At 39.1% G+C, this 23,372-nt stretch overlaps 12 protein-coding genes across 12 annotated transcripts; 7 read left to right on the top strand and 5 right to left on the bottom strand.

Moving 5' to 3' along the window:
- Window positions 1-478: 478 nt before the first annotated feature.
- GCK72_006427 (uncharacterized protein) lies at window positions 479-2,080 on the top strand (the record flags this gene model as incomplete). Its single annotated transcript, XM_003113731.2, has 7 exons — window positions 479-598; window positions 642-773; window positions 823-1,365; window positions 1,418-1,488; window positions 1,538-1,654; window positions 1,701-1,849; window positions 1,899-2,080. 7 exons carry the CDS (start codon window positions 479-481, stop codon window positions 2,078-2,080), a joined length of 1,314 nt encoding a protein of 437 aa, XP_003113779.1.
- A 250-nt stretch (window positions 2,081-2,330) lies between these two features.
- GCK72_006426 (uncharacterized protein) lies at window positions 2,331-2,840 on the bottom strand (the record flags this gene model as incomplete). The annotated part of the gene is made up of 2 exons (XM_003113753.2): window positions 2,331-2,684; window positions 2,730-2,840. The coding sequence occupies 2 exons, from the start codon at window positions 2,838-2,840 to the stop codon at window positions 2,331-2,333; spliced, it is 465 nt and encodes a 154-aa protein (XP_003113801.1).
- A 239-nt stretch (window positions 2,841-3,079) lies between these two features.
- On the bottom strand, window positions 3,080-3,925 carry GCK72_006425 (uncharacterized protein; the record flags this gene model as incomplete). Its single annotated transcript, XM_003113410.2, has 5 exons — window positions 3,080-3,398; window positions 3,442-3,620; window positions 3,668-3,745; window positions 3,793-3,851; window positions 3,898-3,925. 5 exons carry the CDS (start codon window positions 3,923-3,925, stop codon window positions 3,080-3,082), a joined length of 663 nt encoding a protein of 220 aa, XP_003113458.2.
- A 1,628-nt stretch (window positions 3,926-5,553) lies between these two features.
- On the top strand, window positions 5,554-8,216 carry GCK72_006424 (uncharacterized protein; the record flags this gene model as incomplete). Its single annotated transcript, XM_053725620.1, has 8 exons — window positions 5,554-5,666; window positions 6,296-6,515; window positions 6,563-6,764; window positions 6,815-7,404; window positions 7,452-7,820; window positions 7,867-7,962; window positions 8,039-8,062; window positions 8,106-8,216. 8 exons carry the CDS (start codon window positions 5,554-5,556, stop codon window positions 8,214-8,216), a joined length of 1,725 nt encoding a protein of 574 aa, XP_053589814.1.
- Window positions 8,217-8,449: 233 nt separating this feature from the next.
- On the bottom strand, window positions 8,450-8,967 carry GCK72_006423 (uncharacterized protein; the record flags this gene model as incomplete). Its single annotated transcript, XM_053725619.1, has 4 exons — window positions 8,450-8,473; window positions 8,523-8,660; window positions 8,709-8,871; window positions 8,918-8,967. The coding sequence occupies 4 exons, from the start codon at window positions 8,965-8,967 to the stop codon at window positions 8,450-8,452; spliced, it is 375 nt and encodes a 124-aa protein (XP_053589813.1).
- Window positions 8,968-9,531: 564 nt separating this feature from the next.
- GCK72_006422 (uncharacterized protein) lies at window positions 9,532-13,029 on the top strand (the record flags this gene model as incomplete). Its single annotated transcript, XM_053725618.1, has 9 exons — window positions 9,532-9,562; window positions 9,612-9,784; window positions 9,866-10,012; window positions 10,061-10,210; window positions 10,263-10,442; window positions 10,496-12,112; window positions 12,162-12,246; window positions 12,294-12,755; window positions 12,803-13,029. 9 exons carry the CDS (start codon window positions 9,532-9,534, stop codon window positions 13,027-13,029), a joined length of 3,072 nt encoding a protein of 1,023 aa, XP_053589812.1.
- Window positions 13,030-13,445: 416 nt separating this feature from the next.
- On the top strand, window positions 13,446-14,746 carry GCK72_006421 (uncharacterized protein; the record flags this gene model as incomplete). Its single annotated transcript, XM_003113843.2, has 3 exons — window positions 13,446-13,498; window positions 13,546-14,602; window positions 14,657-14,746. 3 exons carry the CDS (start codon window positions 13,446-13,448, stop codon window positions 14,744-14,746), a joined length of 1,200 nt encoding a protein of 399 aa, XP_003113891.2.
- Window positions 14,747-15,115: 369 nt separating this feature from the next.
- On the top strand, window positions 15,116-16,997 carry GCK72_006420 (uncharacterized protein; the record flags this gene model as incomplete). Its single annotated transcript, XM_003113637.2, has 8 exons — window positions 15,116-15,205; window positions 15,258-15,665; window positions 15,712-15,793; window positions 15,844-15,950; window positions 15,997-16,349; window positions 16,393-16,512; window positions 16,635-16,883; window positions 16,931-16,997. 8 exons carry the CDS (start codon window positions 15,116-15,118, stop codon window positions 16,995-16,997), a joined length of 1,476 nt encoding a protein of 491 aa, XP_003113685.2.
- Window positions 16,998-17,169: 172 nt separating this feature from the next.
- GCK72_006418 (uncharacterized protein) lies at window positions 17,170-19,812 on the bottom strand (the record flags this gene model as incomplete). The annotated part of the gene is made up of 10 exons (XM_003113513.2): window positions 17,170-17,280; window positions 17,326-17,548; window positions 17,897-18,059; window positions 18,113-18,258; window positions 18,315-18,689; window positions 18,733-18,976; window positions 19,023-19,134; window positions 19,190-19,360; window positions 19,438-19,632; window positions 19,699-19,812. The coding sequence occupies 10 exons, from the start codon at window positions 19,810-19,812 to the stop codon at window positions 17,170-17,172; spliced, it is 1,854 nt and encodes a 617-aa protein (XP_003113561.2).
- Window positions 17,807-18,242, top strand: GCK72_006419 (uncharacterized protein; the record flags this gene model as incomplete). The annotated part of the gene is made up of 2 exons (XM_003113384.2): window positions 17,807-18,055; window positions 18,108-18,242. The coding sequence occupies 2 exons, from the start codon at window positions 17,807-17,809 to the stop codon at window positions 18,240-18,242; spliced, it is 384 nt and encodes a 127-aa protein (XP_003113432.1).
- A 273-nt stretch (window positions 19,813-20,085) lies between the features above and the next one.
- Window positions 20,086-23,194, bottom strand: GCK72_006417 (uncharacterized protein; the record flags this gene model as incomplete). The annotated part of the gene is made up of 10 exons (XM_003113733.2): window positions 20,086-20,206; window positions 20,273-20,646; window positions 20,696-21,243; window positions 21,291-21,435; window positions 21,658-21,760; window positions 21,835-22,174; window positions 22,220-22,355; window positions 22,404-22,556; window positions 22,605-22,868; window positions 22,985-23,194. The coding sequence occupies 10 exons, from the start codon at window positions 23,192-23,194 to the stop codon at window positions 20,086-20,088; spliced, it is 2,394 nt and encodes a 797-aa protein (XP_003113781.2).
- On the top strand, window positions 22,992-23,225 carry GCK72_006416 (uncharacterized protein; the record flags this gene model as incomplete). The annotated part of the gene is made up of 1 exon (XM_053725617.1): window positions 22,992-23,225. The coding sequence occupies one exon, from the start codon at window positions 22,992-22,994 to the stop codon at window positions 23,223-23,225; it is 234 nt and encodes a 77-aa protein (XP_053589811.1).
- Window positions 23,226-23,372: the final 147 nt, after the last annotated feature.

Genomic DNA, 23,372 nt, shown 5'->3' with positions numbered 1-23,372 from the left:
TTAGGGAGTGTCCGTACGAAAAAGTTGTAAACTACAAAAATGAAGCTCAACTGTTGATCTGTTTGATCGATAAAAAATTTGCTTTGTGGGAAAAATTGTTTTACTATGACACACTCTCAAAGTTGGACATTTTCAATCTTATGAAAGAGATTCTCAAACTTTTCCATAACTCTTTATAATCTTCTTTTGGAATATCTGAAATGTCGATTGTGACTTGTGACTCAAAGCTTTCACTTCACAGAAGAAGTAAAGCCTTTATTACAAAAAAATTTCACTTGATCGTTGAAATCCGAAAGTGTGATCGTGGTTTGATGTCGACAATGAAGCGGTTGAGACGGGGCCAAACAAAAGGATTTTCGGTGGTACTTGAAGACGTTTTGCAGTCATCTTATACCGTAACAGACACTTGTCAATCGCCTATTTAAACGTTCGGAAGTGAGAGAAGTTTTGGAAAAAAACGGCTTTCATTCGACGAATCATGCTAATATTCATCATCTTGTATTCTGTTTTGCTAGTTGTCGTTTCCTGCCTCAAGTATCCGAATGAAATTGTTGACACGCCGATTGTTATTTGTGAATCTGACAAAATTATAATCAAGGTGGGAAGAAAGGAATACTGAGTGAATAAATTCAATGTTACAGATAAAAACATCAATTTCAAATCCATCTCATATCTACGTGGATGGAAGAGAAAATGACTTGGAATGCGTGTCAAGGAATCAGAATAAAATTGAAGTTGCGCATAATAAATGTGGAATGGTCGATGAGAAAACGGTACTTATTTTCAGTTGTTTTTAGTAGCATTGTTTTCAAAAACTTGCAGGATCAACCCAATGGATCCATCCGTCGTTTATGCATCTTCGTCCAACTTCACCCACTATTCGTCACTGAATCAGATCGTAGTTATTGTGCTCAATGTGTCTACGTGGATTCCCATGTAATGAAAGATATTGAGTCAACACTGGACATTAGTGAAGCTCCTCCCCTCCAACTAACACCTCAATTCGATGCTCCAGTTATGCCGAAATGTAATTATTCTATTAGAAAACAAGGAAAAGATGGACCGCCCGTACAGTATGCTTCAATTGGAGACAGTGTCTACCATGTTTGGAGTTGTGACGGAGATCATAATGGGATTCTGGTTCAGAATTGCCACGTGGAAGATGGACAAGGGAATAAGATACTGATAATTGATCAAAATGGATGTGGAATTGATCATTATGTTATGGATACACCTGTTTACAATGGAGAACAATCGATGGCTTATCAAGAAACCCACGTCTTCAAGTTTGCACAAAGAACTGTTACTCGATTTATATGTCAGATTAAAATCTGCATGAAGGGAGATGATTGTAAACGTTTATCAGTAAGTTCATAAATTTTTAAATCAACTCTATTTTTCATTTTTTCATTTTCAGCCTCCAGAAGCTTGTCCAACTCTCGAAGAACGATTCAATGAAGAGACACCGGCAAAGGGAAGAGTGTTTGCGTGAGACACCTGGAACTTGGAATCCCTTATGATATAATTATATTTTCAGAGATGAAATCCATCCTCCAGCTTCAATGCCATCTGATTTGACTGGACCAAATGATGATACCTCGGTTGAGTTCGTTAGAAGAGCTCCAACCAAGGGAAGCATTTACTTTGGTGTTGGGTAAGAACAGTTTTATGTTATTCCGGTTCAGAACGAACTATTCCAGATACAACCCAAAACGTCATCGTCGTGAGATTCTTATCAACACAGGAACACGACCACAGAAACAATTCACAATGAAAAATGGATATCCGGAGATGGAAATGGTTGGAGAATTGAGGGTGTTTGAAAATCCTCAAGATGTAGAATATTTCGGTAACTATCGTAATTTCTCAAAGATTAATACAACTAATTATTTTTTCAGAATCCCAGTCATCATCTGCAACTGGTCCTTCTTCAATCTGCGAATCTCCATCTTCTTCGCTATTTTTCAGTCTTCTTGTCACTGCGCTTGTCGTTCTCTCCATCCTTCTTATCTCACTTTTCTTATTAATTTCGTCTCGAATCCGATCTGGAAAAAATAATTCAATGCATTTCGCCCAATGATTCTCTATCGTTTCTCAATATATGGTTCCTAGTCTTTTGGTTTCTCAATATTTATTGTCTTAATTTCATTATTTTATTTTCTGTAAGTAGATAAAACACCTTCTTGCTAATTTTCTGAAAATTTTCATATTCAAATCAAAATTTCGAAAAGATATAAAAATTGCTACAGCAAGGTCATCGACCTGACCCGTGTATTGAACATAAAGAAATAAAAATACAACTAATGAAACTAAAAATGACTATTATCGCTCTAGGACTGCTGATTTCTCCGTTCTTGTTGTCTCGTCTTCTGTTCGAACTGAATTCTCAACGCTTCCTCTTTTACATCCACATATTCCAGCTGTGCCCTCAGAAGTGCCGTATCCATTCCTTTCTCCTGAGCTTGCTTGATTTGCTCTCTCAGCATTTTCCGTTCTAAATTCGACGTCAAAATGTGTGGAGGGGCACTCCAGATTTCATCCAAGTCAGATGGTTCTCTCAGCCATCCAAAATAGATGACAACGGCAAGAATACTTCCAAGTGCCGAGAACACTTTTTTGTTTCCGTATGAATCAGACGAGTAATAATCTGGCTTGAACACTGGCATTCCGCGGGAACCACGACCCTAAACAATATACTTTATTTATGAACTTTTAAATATAATCATTACTTGAAATGCGGCACTCTGCGTGAATTTCGGTTCTGGGGCGTTCTTCTTTACGGCCATTCCCCTTGCTTGTACCCATAGTAATGATCGAGAGCCCACAATTACTCGCAACATATCTGGACAAACAAGTGTTCGTATACTTCGATCAATTTAAAAATTGTCTCTTAGCATCAGTATGGCAGGACTTTACCCTTTACCTAACCAGAAAATATCAAACAATAACAATTTATTGAAGACAGAAACGAAAAACAGTAGAAGATAACTTTGAAGAGAGGGATGGTGGCATTTTTTCAAGTGTAACAAAAAGAGAATAAAGATCAAATCAACAAATTAACAACAAAGTGAAGGTGTGCTTAGGCATCAAGCTCTTTGAATCCGTCTTTCTTGTTCCACATTGCTTTGAAGATCAGACGGAATTGAGCCATTTTGATCTCGAAATGTTTCAAGATTTTGGCTTGCTCAACAGTCAATGGCTCTCCTTCCTTGCACACTTCAAATTGCTGATAGAGTGTGATAACTCCTTTGTCCAATTTTGTTGGGAGACCAAGTTTTCGCAGTTGTGGCTCCATTGAGAAGGCAAATTGTGCAATTGGCCCTTCTGGCAAAACGACTGTCTCGGTGGCAGTATCTCCAACACGAGCGTAATCTTCCTCGGTAATTTGATCGAACTCACTGCAATTTTTAAATATGTTAAGTCCCAAAATAAAGAACTAACGCTTTCACTTCTTTTTGCGACATGTTTGTGAACATGAGGCCGCATTGACCCTTTAGAATGGCACTAGCCTTGTGGAGTTGATTGGCGTACTCATCAGATTTCTGTTTTCCGAGAGCAATTGAGATTACGTTGTTCTTTCCGAAGAAAAATCTGGAGGATTCCTTGTACTTTTGTCTGATCTGTAAAACAAGAACGAAAAATGACAAATCTATTCGTCTATACTTACAGCGATGAATCGTGTGCTTCTCATGTTGGCGATAGTGAAAATGAACAAGTTCTTGTACTGATCGACACTGGCGCGGACCTGAAAGATGCTTCCCTGTTGAATCAGAAACATACTTAGAAACTTACTTCATTGACTAGATTGTTTTTGGTCTCCTTTGTCTTCTTCTTGACTTTTGTGAGGGACACTGAAAAATACACCTATTAAATCAGTTTTGAACCAGATTCAATTACCGTTCTTATCTCTGCGAGAGCGAGCCATTTTGTAGGATTCTGCTGAAATTTTAAAATTTTTAGAGAACAAAAATAATGAGATTCGGAAAAGGAACAGAACTGAAATACGAAAAAACGTGCTGAAAAGGTTTTGAGGCAATTTTTTTCGCCTGTGATTGCGCGTGAGAGTGTTTGCGTACGAATGTCGACCGTAGTCTATTGAGGACATTCGAGTCAAAAACTGGGAAGTGGTTGGACTTCTTGAGAGGATTAGACTGAAAGAAACAGAAATGAAAGAAATTTTCATGAATACTGCATAATTTTGAAAGTAATGCTGCCTTCCCTTTGGAGAACTGTAGATTATAACATCAAACTTTACGACAATGGCTTGAACAAAGTCAGAAACACTTCGCCATGTTCCGCAACAACACATAAAACATTCGATAGTTTCTTGGGAAGTTTTTGCAGGGTGAACAGAAAATGGTTTTCAAGAAGTTAGGATTGAACGTTTGGAAGAATCAGCTGTTTCATTTCGAAGATCAACAGGCACAAGGAAAAGCGTTCAGTTTTCAGATTACTGTATCCCCAGATTATGTATTTCTTTGAAGCTATGCTTAATGGATGAAATCTCATATTTCCTGTTTGTTGATTTTAGCTCCATAAACGAATATGATTCTCCCGATTCCCTTCGGATTCATCTCAATGCCAATTAGCTAAATCAACTATCGTCGAAGAGCTTCTTCTTCTTCTTTCTTCTCCATATTACTCTCTTTTTCCCTTCCTTCTCCCTCTCTCTTCAATTCACGTCGTCACGCATACATGCTCTTCGAGCAAGAGCCATGAGCTCTCCAAATCAATAACGTTGTCTTCTGTTGCTTCTGCATTCCACTTCTCTTTTTTCTTCTTCTTTTTTTTTATTCCGAAATTGAAACCGAATTTCAGAGGAAATGTCGAGGAATAGACTAAATGGCTTAGAGAGACGCTGACACACTTTCCCTTTCTTGTTGTGAGCAACCGAGTATTTTTCCCCTCTCTTTTGAGTCCATCCATCCATCCAACCCTTCTTTTTTCTAGCTGAATTCTTAATTGTTTTTCCAATACAAAAATAAAAAGAAAATTATATTGAAACGTTCTTTATTTTTCTTGTCAATCTTCATAAATCACTCATAGTGACGTGGCAGGAGGAGACTCTGAATATACGACAGCATCACACACTTCACTGAATCTCTGAGAACAATTCCATCTCCGATTTCTTTCGTTTTGTGAGCCATGAATAGAAATTCTAAGAGATCATCTCAAAAACGAGTTCATTTTCAAAACTAATGACGATTCTTCATCAAGATTAAGTTGTCTTTGTAAAAAGGCAAACCACACAAATAATTAGGTCATCGTGTTCTTTTTTTCCATTTTTGAAAGCAATTCACTTAAAAAAAAACAATTCAATCATGGTAATTACTCATAGGTAGGTACAGTAGTTCTGATCCTAATCAAATTTCAGTTCAATGATCATTAAAGTCTTCTGACCAATTCCAAAAAAGTTTTTTTTGTTTGCTTTGTGTTTCTAAATAATTCCTTTACATTCTTTTTGGTCCCTTCCATCCAAATCTATTCTTTTCTTCTTTCAGACCTCTGTCATCATCGTCTCGTTTGGGTTCAGAGCCTCATCCATCTTTCGGAATGAGTGAGGCGGCTCCGTCGTCCTCATCGCATTCTGTAGTCGTTGAACCGCCGGATTCAATTTTTTCCCAAGGAGAAACTGCCGACTCGTCACAGGCTCCGTGGTGGCAGAGGTTGGGATATCGAAATGGGAATTTGGGGGATATGAGGAAGATTAAAACGATGAAGTTTTTAATGAGAAAAGAGAATTAAGATGACGTGTTTAAAAACTGAAGAAGGATTAAAAAAGAGAAAAATAGGGAAATGTATCAAAAGAACAAAATCTTTTTATAAAATGTCTCATATCTAACTTTTAATATCTTTCGTCACTTAAGTTCAGAACAATTCAGGGAAAACAGAGTTGGAATACTCAAAGCATTCGATTCGACCCACCAATAGCATTCCGCTCGGCAGAGAAAGTATCTTGAAATAGAACACACACTTCCAATTTCCATTTCTCTCTTTCTGGACTTAACACATTCATTATCCCTTTTTGGAGAGGAGAAAAAGAGAGAAGTAATGAAATCTGAAGGCCCCCATTCTTTCTCTTCATTCCATTCCTTTTTTGTTTTTCACTTCATTCCGGCACCCTTCTGCCTCCGAAGAGTTACTATAATATCTCTTTTGGATGTCTATTTTAACTCTTTCCTGACTGAAATATGGAGAGAATTCCAGCTGATTTGAGTAAACCGTAAGGATTTTTAGTTTGGGTTACTGTAGTTGAAGAAAAAGTGACAAACAAAAATGAAAATTTGGTTTTCAGAACAATCCTGACAAAGGATAAGGTTCTATTCGGTACTTGGGATGGAGTCTTCGCCACTGTTATGGTCAATATTTTCGGAATTATCGTATTCCTTCGTCTTGGATGGATTGTTGGAACTGCTGGAGTAGCCAACTCGATTCTTCTTTTAGGAATATGCACTGCTCTTGCTCTTATTACTGTTTTCTCGGCTATTGGAATTGTAGAAAGATGTCAAATTAAGGTGAGTGAATTCTAGATTCTGTGGGAGTAAAAATAAGAAGTTTTCAGTCTGGCGGAATATATTTCCTGGTTTCTCATGTACTTGGTCACCAACTCGGAGGAGCTGTTGGAATTATTTATGCATTTGGACAAGCTGTGGCCACTGGGCTTGTAGCTGTTGGATTCGGAGAATCTGTTGCCCATTTATTCGAATCGGAAAGCAAAGTGTTGATTAAAGTGATTGCTATACTGACCCTTATGGTCCTAACAGGTATTCAGTTTCAGAATTCAAGTACACAAACATATTGATTTTAAATTCAGCTGTGAATACTGCTGGAGTCACCTGGGTTGTCCGTCTACAAATTGTTCTTCTCATGACTATCGCCCTTGCTGTCACTGATTTCATTTTTGGAGCCCTCTTCACAAGTGAACCAGAATCTGGAGTATTCCGTTTTTCATCTGCCCGTATTCGTGTCAATGCTGAAGCTCATTATGAAGCAGTCAATTGTTCAATTGTTGGAATTCCTCGTCAGATTCCTGAACAATCGTTCTTCACTGTTTTTGGAGTTTTCTTTGCCAATTTTCTTGGAGTTTTAGCTGGAGTGAATATGAGTGGAGACCTCAAAGATCCTCATAAAAGTATTCCACTTGGAGAGTTGTCTGCAGTGGGTGTCAGTTCTACAATTTGTTTCGTTTTCATAATGATTCTCGGTGGAGCTGTTGACAGAATGTCGTTACTCTGTGATGTTATGATCTCCGAAAAAGTTGCCCTCACAGGGATTGTGTTTCTGGTTGGATTATATGTATGCTCGTTGTCGTCTACTGTTGGATCATTGCTTGGAACTCCACGTGTTTTACAAGGAATTGCTGAAGAAGGGATAATCCCATGTTTGAATGTTCTTGCGAGAGGGGTACATCAGTGTTTAAAACTAAAAACAAAAGAACATTTTTTCTTCAGGTTGGTCCAAACGACAATCCTGTACTTGCTGGATATCTTCTAATGGGTGTTGCATCGCTGTTCGTACTTTTAGGAGATTTAAATCAACTGGCTATTCTTTCAACAATGCCTTTCTTGATTACTTATGCCTACGTCAACTATTCTTATGTATCTCTTGCAATGAGCTACGATCTCGCAACTGTCCAGCATGCTTCGGAAGTAGAAACTGTTGGATACGGTTCTACGACAAAGGTTAACGAACTGAATGAACTTTTCCCTGAACGAAGAGATGTAAATATCACAAGCACCGAGGAAGCTGAAACTGGAATAATTACACAAGAAGCCACGTGGTACTCTATGTTCAGCAATAGATATGTTTCTTTTCTTGGAGTAAGTTGAATCAAATTTATAAAGGTGAACATTAATTTATTTCCAGTTTTTGGTAAACCTAGCCATTCTTCTCTTGATTCACTTCTGGTTCGCCGTCGCTCATTTTGCCGCACTTATTGCTCTATACTGGTACATTGGTAGAGTTTGCCCGACTTGTGGTCCCGGAATATCAACATTTTCTCTCTGCCACATGTTCAAAACAGTATTTTCTTCTCTAGATTCTTTGCGATCAAGTGCCACAGGTAATACACATTGCTATTGACGTCTAGCTGTACTATTTTCCAGACTGCATTCACTAGCGACGTATCAACTTCGCAACAAAACGAAGCCAACCCCGACTATCAAGACCGCCGCCAATATCATCACTCTGAGAACGTTACTCATCAGTTAGATTAATTTGTGTATTGATTCAGTGTAATATCTAAATGCAAAGGCTTCTAATTTCTGTTGATAAAAACATTAGAAAATTTCGGTCTTTTTATTTGCAGAACTATGCCCACTTTGGAGTTTCAAAACTCATACGACGAACATTTCTTCTCTAATTCATTTTTCATCGAAAAAACGTACATTCAAAGTCACAACTGTTTATTAAGACAACTGTGAACAATAACAATAACAGAGTACACCACTTAGATGTTGGATGGGTAGAGAAGCTGAAAACAAATCCATATGATTAAACGGAATGATTGAATGAAAACTTACCACGCGGATTCTCTTTCCAAGAGCGGTTGGTGGGATGTTGTGGTGGAACTTAGCTCTGACGGCTCCGGCGTTTCCGTGTGGGCGGGTGATCTTTCCCCAGATAGCACGAGTACGGGTGGCGACGGTGTGTCCGGTTTTCTGAAGAAAAAAGTGTTCCAAAATTATTTCAAAAATAGGAAAACTTACCAAGGTCTTGTTGTGGGCCTTGTAGAGATAGACAACGCGCTTTCCGGTGTAGAAGGCAGCATCGTCCTTGTTGAAAACTCCCTCGAGCTTCAACAAAGAGGTGTGCTCGGACTGGGTACGGAGTCCTCTCTTGAACCCGGTGAAGATGGCTTTGACGTAAAGACTGAAAAAACGTGTTTATTTGTAAACGCGAACAGAAAAAAACTCACCGTCCAGATGATGGGGCAGATGGTCTTCTAGCAGCAGCAGTCTCCGCCATTTTTACCTACAAAAACGAAATTTAGAATTAAAAGTACCCGGGAAGAATAAAAGATATTGAAATATGACTTAAATTCAATATAAACTTCAAAACACAAATCTGCGAAAATCCTAAACCCAAAAACAATATTTGACGATGAATCTGATAAAAAGAATGACGGTGAGCATTTTAGAATACAATTATCGATTTTTCTTCAAGAAAAACACACTTTTTTAGAACAAAATATAGTAGGCCAGCTGAAAAATCGTCAAAAGAAAAGAAAAAATTCCGTAAAATGGTGCTTGCAAGCGAATGACTACGGTAAGTTTGCCTGCACATCTAAGTGTAATGGCGGAGTGTCGTACCGCGTGCTGTTTATTTCTGCTGAAGATATTTCAGATTTTTTATTGAGTTCATTGAAAAACTTTAAATAAAAATTTGTGGATAAGGATATGCTTTTTTAAACTCATGTTTGAAGAGAAAGTAATTAAACAATAAATCTCCCTATGAAAGAACCGTAGTTCCTGAGCCAAGTCAAAACAGTGGTATATTTTCAGTTCTGATAACTAAAACCATCCGAATGTAATGGGAATCAGACCGAATTTCGCAGAAGACGGTGAGTTATTGTTTCACACTACAATTTCTCACCTCTTCAAAAGTTCCAGTGTACGGCGATAAAGACAGAAAAACTGCCGACGATGATCACGTAGAGTACTCGGAATCTTCACTTGCAGCAAGAAGATCGGCAAATGTATTGAAACTGAAACAGTTGAAAGAGGCCCAACCAATGATCACACCTGCATACGGAGGATTCGTTCATCATGAAAGCTCTGATAATGTGGGTATTTCATCTCCCTGGTGTCATTTCACAACACTTATCCAGTATTCCGTTATTTGAAGAGTATTTTGGAAATTATAGGTCGCTGCTATCGATAAAGATCTTGATTTCGAATATGGCGATAGTGATACCGGAATCCGTGAAATGGCTGAACTGTATAGTTACTCAGAAATAGACGAGTTTGGAATCAATATTAACAACTGGAAAGAATATATTGAAGAGTCATATGTAAGCACATTGAAGCATCTGATTTCTGATCTTAATTCATATATACAGGACAAGAAACATGAACAGTTTCCACCGGCATTCGAGGAGTTCAGCAACGTTCAGAAAAACTACGTTATCCAAGATCTATGTTCACGTATGGAGAGTGCTGACTTGGAAGTTCGTATCAAGTCGGCCCGAATCATTCTGTTCCTCCTTCAGGTAGATTTTAAAATTAAAATTTTTGAAAACTTAGATATACAAAAATTTTCAGGGTTCTGCCACTGACTTTGCGTGTCTCGAAAACGAGGAAATAGAATATCAGTATGATCAAAAATTGTTAATGAATGTTCCAGTCCGGAAAACGAAAGAAATGGATCCAGAAGGTCCCACTATGGTTTATCATCGGGCTATTGAAAACTCTTTCATATGCTATAAGAATGGAGTTTTCCAGGTAAATAATTTATTTAATTGGCCGCAGTTTCATCAATCTGAGTTTAATTACAGGCCCTCTGCACTCTTCTCATGACTGAAATTAAAGAGCCTTTTGAAAATCCGCCTATTGATGGAAGAATGTCCAAAGCCAGTTCCAGAAGTAGCAGAAATGCTAGCTTGGCCGATCTCTCCGATTCAGAGAAGTATAGAGCTCGTCAGTTGCCCACAATGGTTGACAATGAAATGCTCCGTGTTATTCTCGCAGGAATATATCATATGATTGTTCAAATACTCGATGAACGTTCTGGAAGAGAGGATGAGACGGATGATGATATCGAAATGCGTAAAGCTTTCCGGGAAGAAGTTCAAGAGCCAATAGAAAATGGAAATGAGCCCTTACTAATTGTATTATTCGATATGCTCCAGCCATTCTACATTGGAACCGCTCCTCATTTCCCAATCAAAAAAATCGTGCTTCTAATATGGAAAATTCTTCTACTTTCTCTGGGAGGATGGGAGGAATTAGCAGCTAAGAAAAGAGAGAAACGACTAAAAGCTGGCCTCGATATAATGGAGGATACCATCACTGTGGCAGCTTCACAAGCAGCGTTCATCGCAAAGGATCAAGAACATGTTCGAAATATGGCTCATAGAGCAGGAAGCCTTGCGAGAGCTGGAATGATGGCCCGACAAATGGCGTACAATGACGATTCGAAAGATGAAGATGCGTATTCGGATACAAGCTCCGAAGCTCCTACGTTAACCTCAAAGAAGGAAGACTCTCCAAGTGCTACATCGTCTGCTCCACAGTCGATTCCAGAAAGTTCACAAAATTTCCGACAAGGAAGTGGTGAACAAACTCCAAGAGTCGGTTCACCTGCATTTCCAGTTGTACAAAAGAAAAATCTTCCGTGGAAATGTAAAACGAATGCCCAGGACATTGAGGATTTCATACAAAAAGGACGTCTCAAGTATTTCAATTATGATTTCGAACCAGGAGACGACTCCTCTCTTTTCGGATTGCCACCTGCTTTCAATGGAGCAGTAAATATTCTTCGGAAAAATAAGTACACATCGCTCACAGAAATTCAAGTGAAAGAAGATGAAAAACTGAATAGATACTTGTTCTCAATAAAAGAAGAAATTCCTGAAACAAAAACGGAAGCCTTGTACAGAAAGATTCTTCCGAATTTGAGTCAGTATATCTGCGCCCTTGTGAAAGTCATGGTGTCATCAGTCCCATCCACAAAAGCAAGACATGAAGGATTGAATGTTTTGATTGACTGCTTGACTCCTGAAATGGAAGCTTCTGATATTCTCTCTAACTCAATATCCCTCGACCATTCATCAGCATCACCACTCGAGGATGGCTTCCGATTAGCTATCGATATTAACCGACACAAGGAAATCATAGTGAAATCGCTATCTGCAATCCTTCTTCTGCTTGTCAAACATTTCAAACTCAATCACGTCTATCAGTTCGAATTCATTTGTCAACAGATTGTCTATGTCAATGGAATTCCATTGATTCTGAAGTTCCTCGACCAGGCAAGTCACTTTCTGCTCTGTTACAATAGTTCCAAAAGCGATCTTTTCTCACCAAAGTTCAATTGTCGCTCGTCTTTCTTCTCTGCGTATCTTATTTTTCATAGATTGACATTTGAAAGATACGTGCAGACTTCAAAACTCGTTCATCTCCCACTATTCATGTTTTCATTTATATGTTTCTTTATTTCAGAACACAAACAAGCTCATTCAATCGCGTCATGAAATCTACGCTTACAATTACCCACAGTGTCTCTATTATTATGTTCGCAATAATGGTTTGTTCCCGAATTTCCATGAGCTTCACATGTGTTTTATTTTACAGAAGAGTTTCCCCAATTATGCCAGGAAAACATTGAGGAACCAAGACCTCCAGGTGCTGGTCCTTATTTCATGTGGCGTAATGTCTTCTTTGCTATTAACTTGATCCGCCTTCTTAATAAGCTGGTCAAAGCAAAAAATGACCGGGTCAAAATGTTGATGGTATTCAAATCTGCACCAGTGCTAAAAAGACTTTTCAAAGTACGTGTGTCGATTCTGCAACTCTACGTCTTGAAAGCTATCAAAATGCAGTCACGTTACTTGGGCCGTCAATGGCGTAAAAGTAATATGGATATAATATCAGCAATATACTCCCGAGTTCGTCATCGAATGACTGATGATTGGGCATTCGCATCGGATATCAAACGTAAATGTGATTATCAGAAAGAGGACAGCCTCATCAAAGCTAGCATCGAACGTTTCCACAGTAGGCGTTATTCAAAACTTTATCCACAATTCGCGATTGGTATGTTCAGTGCTTCCATTTCATTTTAAAAACATTAAAAATTGCAGAAGTCAATGATGCACCAATGCCAGGCGATGATTACCTGAACAGAGTTGATATGCGGGACTTCGAGCCTGTTGATACTTGTGCACACTCGGTTCTAGGAGCAAATATTAACCTTGGGCGCCAATTCAAGAAAGGTTACGAGAAGTGGCTCGAACAGGAAGTGTTTCAAGCAAGCATCGACTGGGATAAATTGTTGATTGAAACCCGCGGAGTCGACGACCTGAACTGATTTCCTCACTCATTTTGGGTTTTTTTTCAAAAGATTATATATCGAATGATTTCTGAAACTGACTGTAAAAATTAATTATTTTCGTTTACATCCATTCTATCAAACGAGTTTTCTCTATTGTATCCCAGTTTTCCCAAACGATAACTAACTGTAAATCAACACATTTACTTTTTTCACTCAATGATCTCTTCAAAATCCCTCTTTACTTTAATACCTATCCACAAGAAACTATACATACGCTTTGTAGGAACCAATAATTGGACTAAAATCGAATGAATTCTACTGTTAACTAACATCTTCTTGTTTATTTTTATAATCTTTGAAACGTGTATCACAACACGTGATTCATCTACTTTTGGTCGTTCTCAAAGAACAACACATATTTTTCTCTATCTCAAATCGATTATCTGTTACAGATGGTAGTAAGGGCATTATTCCAAACATCGAGATTTGCTCACATTAGTATCAGGTATGAATAAATTCACGACTGCATTGTTTTATTTCACCAAATTACAGATACTCCTCACTAGCAGCTGCCTCCTTCTCAAAACCATATATTCCGACCGTCGCCGGAGTTCAGAAGTCAGTACCGTTCGATAATCTTCTCGATCAATACTCTCGTGTCCATTGGGATGACACAGTTACATACGATGACCCAACTGTTCAGAAGTTGTTTCACAATCTCATGGCAGGAAGTCGAGCGGCTCTTGCTTCTGCAATCACTCTTGTGGAATCCAAACATCCGACTAAACGTGCACAAGGAAATCTATTACTGAAAATGGTGTTAGACGAAGAGAGGGAAAAATATAAGAAATACGGAAGAGATTCTATGATCTTTCGTGTTGGAATATCTGGAAGTCCAGGAGTTGGAAAGTCTTCATTTATTGAAGCACTGGGAGCGGAGTTGACTGAAAACCGAGGGAAAAAAGTTGCCGTGTTAACAATCGATCCAACAAGTGCAATGACTGGAGGTTCCGTTCTTGGAGATCTCACAAGAATGCAAGAGCTTTCCAGAAATCCAAAAGCTTATATTCGTCAATCACCAACATCTGGATCACTTGGTGGTGTTACACGTGGTATTCATGAAGCTGTCATTTTGTGTGAAGGAGCTGGATACGATATTGTAATCATTGAAACTGTTGGAGTTGGTCAATCCGAAACATCAGTTTCTGACATGTGTGACATGATGTGTCTTCTTCTCTCACCAGCACATGGAGACGAATTGCAAGGAGTGAAGCGTGGTATCATGGAGATGAGCGATTTGTTGGTAGTCACTAAAGACGATGGAGATTTGCAAGCGAAGGCTAAAATGACACAAGCAGAATACATTTCTGCATTGAAATTCATGAGACCTCGACTTGATGTCTGGAGACCGAAAGTAATGCGATCTTCTATTATGAATAAAGAATCGGTGTCAGAAGTTTGCTCAAGTCTATATGAGTTTTGGGATACAATTGGAGAATCTGGAGATCTCGAAAAAAGAAGACAAGATCAAATGAAGAAATGGATGTGGAATCATGTTAAGGATGAAATCATGGCTGTGTTCCAAAAACACCCTAAGATAGCTCATTTAGTAAGTTACAATTCAAAAAAAGATGCATCAGAGAAAAAAAAAACATTTTTTCAGGCTCCAAAACTGGAAAACGAGATCAAAAGTGGCAAAATTACGCCAGGACTCGCTGCGGAAACAATGATTCGAACATTCTTTGGTGTTTAAATATTCATTTTCTTTTCCTCCTCTGTCGAAATACTCACACTGCAACCTCCTCCTTTTCTTTTCTTCCTATGCATCGATATGCCCATCTGCCAGTCGCAATGTTTGAGAATTCTGAGAATTCCCGCGCACTCTAGTCCTTATTGATTTTCACTGTATTTTGTGCATTTAGTTCGTTGTTGTATATTTCGAATTTTTCTTGTGAATTCTCAAAAACTAGCCATTCTAGCCTTAAAAGAACATAACGGGAATAATAAATATTTTTCGATTCTACAATCCTCTCTCCGTGAACTACCTTTTTGTTTACAGAACTAACATTTAATATTTCTGTTTGACCGAACTGCAAGACATTTTTAACATACTTCAATTCAGATGGCGACTTCGGCTCCACCCAGATTCTGCACTGACTACTCGAAAAGAGTTTCGAAATGTCAAAAATGTAAAATGCAATTAGAGAAAGGAGTGAGTTTTGATTTCGTCACAGCTTTATACAAGAGTTCATGTAAATTTTCAGATTCTTCGATTGGGAAAAATCATCCCCAACTTCTTCCTGGCTGCAAAGGATCCCAGCAAACCACCACCAGATATGAAACAGTACTTTCATAAGAACTGCTTGTTCGAAATGCTTTTTAAAGCAAGACCAACAACAAAAGTGATTGATGATACTGAAGAGATTGAAGGATTTGAAGATTTGAATGCAGAAGATCAAGACGAAATCAAGAAATTGGTTGATGAGCTTGTTGAGAAGAGAAGCAAGGATGGACCGGCTGAGCCAAAGAAAACACCAGCAAAGAAGAAAACTGATGAAGAAAAAGGAGAAGTTGCTGAGACTCCATCGAGAAAGAGAAAGGCCGAAGAACCTGCAAAGAGTAAACGACCAACGGAATTCAACGAGGAATCGGATTTTAATTCTTTCTATAAAGTGAGAAATAATATTTATATATCAAACTATTATGTTAAATTTTCAGTTCGTCAAAGTCTGCAACGTTTTAAAGGAGATCTCTTCGAAATCTGAAAAGTCAGCTGCCATCACTTCTCTTCTTCAAAAAAGTAGTGTTTTGAATACGCTGTTATCTAATCAATATGTTTTCAAATTTCAGAAGGATTCGACGGTGATCTCATGCTCTGGCTCACGTTCTTAATCCGTGAATCCGATAAACGGAACTACAATGTTTCCGATGAAACTCTGATTGCCAATTTTGCTAAGGTTTAAAAACAACCTTTGCTCCATCATCTATGTTTTGGTTTTCCAGATTCTCGATATGGATCAAGCAAAAATACAAAAATATGTCAACAAGAGTAAGGATGTTGCAATGTCGATTTCCCACGCTCACGAGAAGAAAGTTACGAATGAGAAGTCAAATTGGAGTCTTCAAAAGGTTGACCGTTATCTCGAAAAACTTGAGAAACTCGAGGATGAAGATGCGATTTTGAGCCACTTGAAATTCGCGGCCAAGCGATTCCGTCATGATGAGCTGGAAGTTCTCATTCGATTGATTAGAAAGGAATTGGACACTGGAGCAGATGCATCGGTTATTCTCAAAGGAGTTCATTCAAAGGCACCAACCGTTTTCGAGGCTGATGGATTGGATAACGTTGTTGACAAGTAGGTTGAAAGATATCAACGAAGGTTATCTGATCATTTTTAGATATTACAACAACAACTTCGAGGAACCGAAAAAAGCGGACAGCAAGAAGAAATTTGAAGCGCCAAAGTCAAAAAAGTCTCGTAGACAACAAGAGTCTGATGATTCGGATGGGGAAGAAAGGTAATTGTATTTGTAATGCTTCACTGTTAAAGTTTTATTTAATAAATCGTATAGTTGAACAAATCGCTTGTCCTATGTGCTCATGAACAATGAACTCTGAACATGTGTGTTTCCCTTTTCAGTGAAGAAGAAGAAATGTCAGATTCGGAATCGGAAGATGAGAATGGATCGGATAGCGACAGTGGAGAAGAAAATATAAGTGGATCTGATTCTGACGATGTATCAGAAATCTCTTCGGACGACGAAGATGGATCTCCGAAAAAGGAGAATTCGCCGAAAAAGTTGGCCAGAGGAACAAGAACTCGTCCACGTGGAAACGATGGAAACATAAAGAAGAAGGAAGAGTGCCCACCAGATATGGAGGCTTGTCGGTACGCTATGAAGCTAATATATTATAGAATCCCTTAGTTAAATTCAGATACGGCGAGAAATGCTATCGTAAGAACAAGGATCATCTGGAAGAGTACTGGCATCCATCTCGCTAAACAACTCCCCACCACCACCACACCACACCACCTGTTAACTCCTACGAATCTCTTATTTTCCACAAATATCAAACGTTTATAAACTCATACATTTCATTGAACAATTTTATCGCTTATATTTTGTCGAATATTGAAACACTTTTTAAAGAATAAATGAACAGTTTAAATACAGCTATGCCCTGGCCAATGACGGTGACTTTGAACTAGAAGCACTTTCGACTTTCTCCAAAGTATACTCCAGCTGAGCATCTGGATCAGTAACAGTATATGAAGCAATCAGAACCTGAAAATAAGAGATAGTGAGAAGTTTCAGATATTTCAGATATACCCATTCACTATCTGAATCAGCAAGTCTTATTAAATGATCCACTTGATGAGGGAAGTTTATTTTCAGATGTTGTCGAGAACTGAGGAGGATCCGATACGTTTGTTTAGAGAAATGATCTTCTTTTCTGGCAATCAGAAGTCCAAAATATTCAGTTTTGAAGAGATGAGGACGGATTTCGAATCGATCGTCTTCTTCTCCAAGGCGGTAGAGATTCTCGAGAATGCTGAAAAGAAAAATACACGTTTCAGAAGGAGATGGTTTGAATTGTGCTAATTCTAGAATTGCAGGTTACTGTAGGTTACTGTAAATCAGTTTTTAATTGTCGTCAACGCGAAAAAATCGTTACTTAAAAGCGTGAACTTTTGTCTTATCTTTCTAGAGATCTAGAGCAAAGATCAAAACAACTGATAAGCGTCCATATATAAGCTCCTCTGAATCCATCAGAATCCATATCGATCCATCAATCGAATCCAACCCAGCCATGGCCCAATCCGTTCCACCAGGAGACATCCAAACCCAACCCAACGCCAAGATCGTTTTCAATGCGCCGTACGATGACAAGCACACCTACCACATCAAGGTGATCAACTCATCGGCTCGTCGTATTGGATACGGTATCAAGACAACCAACATGAAACGTCTCGGAGTCGATCCACCATGTGGAGTTCTCGACCCAAAGGAGGCTGTTCTTCTTGCCGTTTCATGCGATGCTTTCGCTTTCGGACAAGAGGTAACTAGAAGATTCTATGAGAATTCGGAACTCTAATTCTCCGTTATTTCAGGATACCAACAACGACCGTATCACTATTGAATGGACCAACACTCCAGATGGAGCTGCCAAGCAATTCCGTCGTGAATGGTTCCAGGGAGATGGTATGGTTCGTCGTAAGAACTTGCCAATCGAGTACAATCCATAAACTGGTTCGTGGGATGCTTTATGTTTTAACAAATAAAAACTTGCATGCAAACTGTTTTTGTTTTAAACTCACAAAGATCTATGCTCTTTGACAACGTATTGTAATCTTGGAAGCATTCCAATTGGCCTACTTGTATGTGCTTCGATGTCATAAGAGCATCCATAAATCGATGATAATTGAGTATCATATCCAAGGCAATGCAATGAATGCCATAAATCAGCAGTGGCGTTTCCTTCTGGATCGGTCGCTTCAACCTCATGTATTTTAATGAATCCTCCCATTGTTAGACATCCATCTCGATTTTCGAAACTATTCAGATAAACTGCCCAATCTTGATCTGTCAATTCTGAGTCTCCACTTGCAACTGTATAAAAATTCATCTCTTGTTTGTTCAAAAGACCATCCAGATCCACGTCAAACGAGTCGAATATATTCATGAGAGTGTATCTGAAATCATAGCTGAGCAAATGCACTTCTGGAATTGACTCACTTGAATCTTTTACTCAATTTGTTATTCTCCTCAATGAGAGTGGCTCTTTCAGTCGTTGAACTCTTCCTATTCATCGTAGTTCCCATTCCAACAATCATCACTTCATCTCCTCGGTTTATCGTAATCATTCCAGTACTGTACTTCCTACTTTCCAGCACATGACGTGTCAAACCAATTAATTTGTGATCTCTGTTATATACAACTAGAAATAGGTCATTGTTAAATCGATCTGTTGGAACGTCGCCTGGAATTGGCAATTTAATATTCAGAAATCAGAGAAATGCTCTCACTATTATCCGCTAAACGAAGAATGAGCTCGCAAAAAGTTGGTTGATCCACATCAATTGTATAAGAGATGCATTGAACTTTCGGGTAAACAGTCATGCATCCACGAACTTTTAGCTGAAAGTAAAGAAAATTCAAGACTGAAAGAATCGGTTCCGTTTGAAATTCCTACCTCAAATGACTCATCTTCTTCTACTTTTGGTCCTAATATTTTATTCACAATTTCCACTTTCGATTGAGCCGCCACGTCGAGAAGTGCTCCAATATCAACACATCCGTTGTCGTTTGTGAAATCTTTCAGAACTATTTCAAGATATTGTTTGTCAATGAGTGAGCCTTCTTTCTGGAATTAAATACGATTTTTTCCAACCAAACCTCAAGAGACATTTTGTAGCGATGAGAATCACAGTAAAAACTAACCACAGCATTCAGAATTTCCTCTGGTTTGAGTGTCTTTGTCTTGGCTGCTTTCGCGTATCCAGTACTGTCAACTTCCAGTTCATCTGCCTTCTCGTAAATATCATTCAACCGACTAACTGATATTTTCTCATCGAGATATCTCCATTGTTCAATCAAATGGGCAGAAGTCACATGCTTTCCGGTACAATTCAAAATCTGAATGATTTCTTTTGTTCTCTAACATTTAATTAGCTAATTGGCTAATTAGCTCAAAAAACTCACCGTATACGCTTGTCTGATATTAACTTGCGTCTTTGTGTCACCCATAATATTACGGTAGAGATTACGAAACTCATCTTTTGAAAGCCCTGGATTTTCTCTTCTATCAAGAGACATTCGGGAATAAGAAATTGAAAAAGAAGGAGACTAAAAGGTGGAAAAGGGAAATTGTGAGAAGCCGGACGAAAGAGGGAGAGCAGGTGGGTTTCTATAGAAACGAGAGAAGTCGTTGGCGTGAGGAATTCGTTTATTTCTTTCTGAATAAAAAATTATAGAACAAGAATAAAAATTCAGCAATAAGGCAAATACAGTTAAAATTTAGGTTCATATAAAGTGAATCCAGGAATGATAGTAGTTAACCGGACATTATATTCTGGAAGTAAATCTATTTCACAATTTTTTGATTAGCACGGCTGTTGCTTCTCCTCCTCCGTTGCAAATGGCAGCTACACCCAGTTGTCCTGGAGCCAAGGAATAGGCAAGAGAGTTGACAATCCGAAGTCCCGACATTCTGGAACAATTTTGTTATATTATTGTTGAATTTAAATAGTTGTTCGGTAGAACAAGTTCTACTCACCCCAATGGATGTCCAATTGCCACAGCGCCACCCTTGACATTCACAATCGATGGATCAATGTTCAACTCCTTGATGAACGCGAGTACAGTGACTGCGAAGGCCTCATTCAGTTCCCACAGTGAGATATCAGAAACTTGGAGACCACTTTTTTTGAGAAGACTGCGGACAGCATCGACTGGAGCAACGGTGAAATCGATTGGAGCTCTACCAGCCTCGGCAAAAGCAACGAGTTCGGCCAATGGTTTAGCTCCAGATGGAAGTGAAGCCTCTCCGACGACAACAGCAGCAACAGCTCCATCGTTCAGAGAAGATGCGTTGGCAGCTGTGATGGTTCCTGATCCATCACGGATGAAAACTGGTCTCAGAGAGGATACCTGTTAATCAGATTTTCTTTTACTATTCTGTGGGAAATGTTTTACTTACTTTTGATTCAATAAGCTTCTTGTATTCCTCATCTTCTGAAACAACAACTTCTGATCGGGCAGTCTTAATAACCACTGGAACAACTTCTTCTGAAAACTTTCCAGTACTCCAAGCATTTGATGCCTTTTTGTAGCTTTCAATTGCATAAGCATCTTGTTCTTCTCTTGTTATTCCGTAATCCTTAACTGTTTTCTCCGCACACAATCCCATTGGACCTTTTTCTTTGATATCTTCTAGACCATCCTTAGCAATTCCATCGGTGGTGGTGATACCTCCGAATGGAATCTCTCCACGAGGCAAATAGAATGGAACTTGGCTCATGTTTTCGGTTCCAACTACTAGAATCGCGTCATAATATCCCGCTTTGATCTCTACAGCTGCAGTTACTAATGCTTTCATTGAGGAAGAGCATACTTTGTTGACAGTGACAGCTTGAGTTGTGACGGGGAGGCCAGCAGAAAGAGCGATTTGTCGAGTAACGTTCTGACCGAGACCGGCTTGAAGAACACATCCTCCGATTACTTCCTCAATTTTCTCAGGAGCAACACCTGAAACTCACAGAGTGAAATATAACATGTTTGAAAAGGATTCAGACCAGATCTCTCGATAGCAGATTTTGCAGCAACGGCTCCAAGCTCTACTGCACCGAAATTAGCATATGATCCTCGGAAAGATGCAATCGGGGTACGAGCACCGCTCAGGATGAAGACCTTCTTGTCGGACATGTTATTTGAGTCTATCTGTTAAAATGTATTGTAAGATCAGTTTCAGTTCAAGTGATAGAACGTTTAAAAAATATAATAGGTTTCAAGCCAAGTGTGTACGAATGGAAACAGAAAAAAATGGAACTATTTACCGGAATCGTGATATGAACAAAGGAACAATAATTACAACTAATAATGAGAACACTAGCAAAATTTAAAACAAGAGATACAATTAATCGTCTACAATTTCTGAATAACCATTCCGCTGGAGCCTCCTCCTCCGTTGCAAATGGCAGCCACTCCAATTTGGCCGCTCTTAAGAGTGTGAACAAGATGAGTGATGAGGCGGGCTCCGGACATACTGAAACAGAAAGAATCGATAACAATTCACTGATAAGAATGCGGAAAGAACGGCCAATTGATATGGCAACATACCCGATGGGGTGACCAATTGAAACAGCTCCTCCGTGTGGGTTCACCAGGGATGCATCAATTCCAAGCTTCTTGATGAATGCAAGAGGCACACATGAGAAGGCTTCGTTTACTTCCCATTGAGCAACATCTGACTGCTTTACTCCAGCTCTCTCGAGGATTTTCGGGAACATCATTGTTGGAGCTACTGCGAAATCGAGTGGATGCGTTGCAGCATCTCCATAGGAGAGAATACGCGCCAGAGGTTTCAGGTTCTGAGCGGAGACAGCTTCCTGAGAAGCGACAATAACAGCAGCAGCTCCATCATTCAACGTTGAAGCATTCGCAGCAGTAATTGTTCCATCTGGAAGAAGTCACGATGAACCTTTTGTACGGAATAGCGATAAACCTTTCTGGAAAACAGTGCGGAGAGAAGTGAACTTGTCAAAGTTTACTTTCGTGAACTCTTCGTCTCTGTCAACAATTGTAACTCCCTTCTTTGATTTCACATTTACTGGCACCACTTCTGGGCCGATGTTTCCGTTCTAAACAACACCTTATCGTTAAACACAAAGAACAATCAGCTGACAAACCTCCCATGCTTGAGCAGACTTTTTGTAGCTGTTAATGGCATACTCGTCTTGGTCTTTTCGAGTGATTCCCATTTCTTTCGATGTTTTCTCTCCGCAGTTACCCATATGGATTTTGTCGTATGCATCAGTGAGTCCATCTTTTACGATTCCGTCCTATTAAGAATTTGAACTTAAAAAAATATTTTTAAAGAAGAAACCTACAATAACTTGGAATCCACCATATGGAACTTCTCCTCGTGGAACGTAAAATGGAACTTGAGACATGCTTTCCATTCCTCCTCCGATAGCCAAATCTTGATGTCCTGTTTGGATTTGCTGAGCGGCCAGAATGATAGCCTTCAATCCAGAAGAACATACTTTGTTGACAGTAGTAACGGCCACAGAAAGATCGAGTCCAGCTCCTAGAGCGGCTTGACGAGCTGGTGCTTGCCCAACATTTGCTTGACAAACTTGTCCGAGAAACACCTAAACGCAGTATTTTCAATAAAATTCTAAAGAGATTTCTCTCTCATTAATTTGGCTCTCATGTCTAAATTCAGCTATTATTACAATTCTATTTAAAACATAACAAACTTTTTTACCTCTTGGATGGAACTTGGTTTTACTGCTCCACGTTCTAATGCTGCTTTGATCGCGACGGATGCAAGTTCTGGTGCAGTAACTGATGCAAGCGATGAGCGGAACGATCCGATTGGAGTACGGGCGGCTCCAACAATGAAGGCGTCTTTGTTGGAAAGAGCTGCGGAAGTGGTGAATCCACGACGAAGAGCGTGTCCAGCCGATGAGAGCATCCTGAAAAAGTGCAAAAGATTAATCTTTTGAGGCAGAGAGGTAAATAGAAGAATAAGATAAGAAAAGAAGATTCAGAAGCATAAATGTACGGAAGCTGAAAAAAGCAGCTTGCTTGGAAGAAAAACTTGACAGTGCAAAGCAGCAGAGCGTATTTGCACGTGTTTCTTACGGAGATAA

This window comes from Caenorhabditis remanei, chromosome II, assembly GCF_010183535.1.
Source record: "Caenorhabditis remanei strain PX506 chromosome II, whole genome shotgun sequence".
In the NCBI taxonomy this organism is placed as follows: domain Eukaryota; kingdom Metazoa; phylum Nematoda; class Chromadorea; order Rhabditida; family Rhabditidae; genus Caenorhabditis; species Caenorhabditis remanei.
The sequence above is the reverse complement of the archived record's forward strand: the minus strand, read 5'-3'. Positions and strand labels throughout refer to the sequence as shown.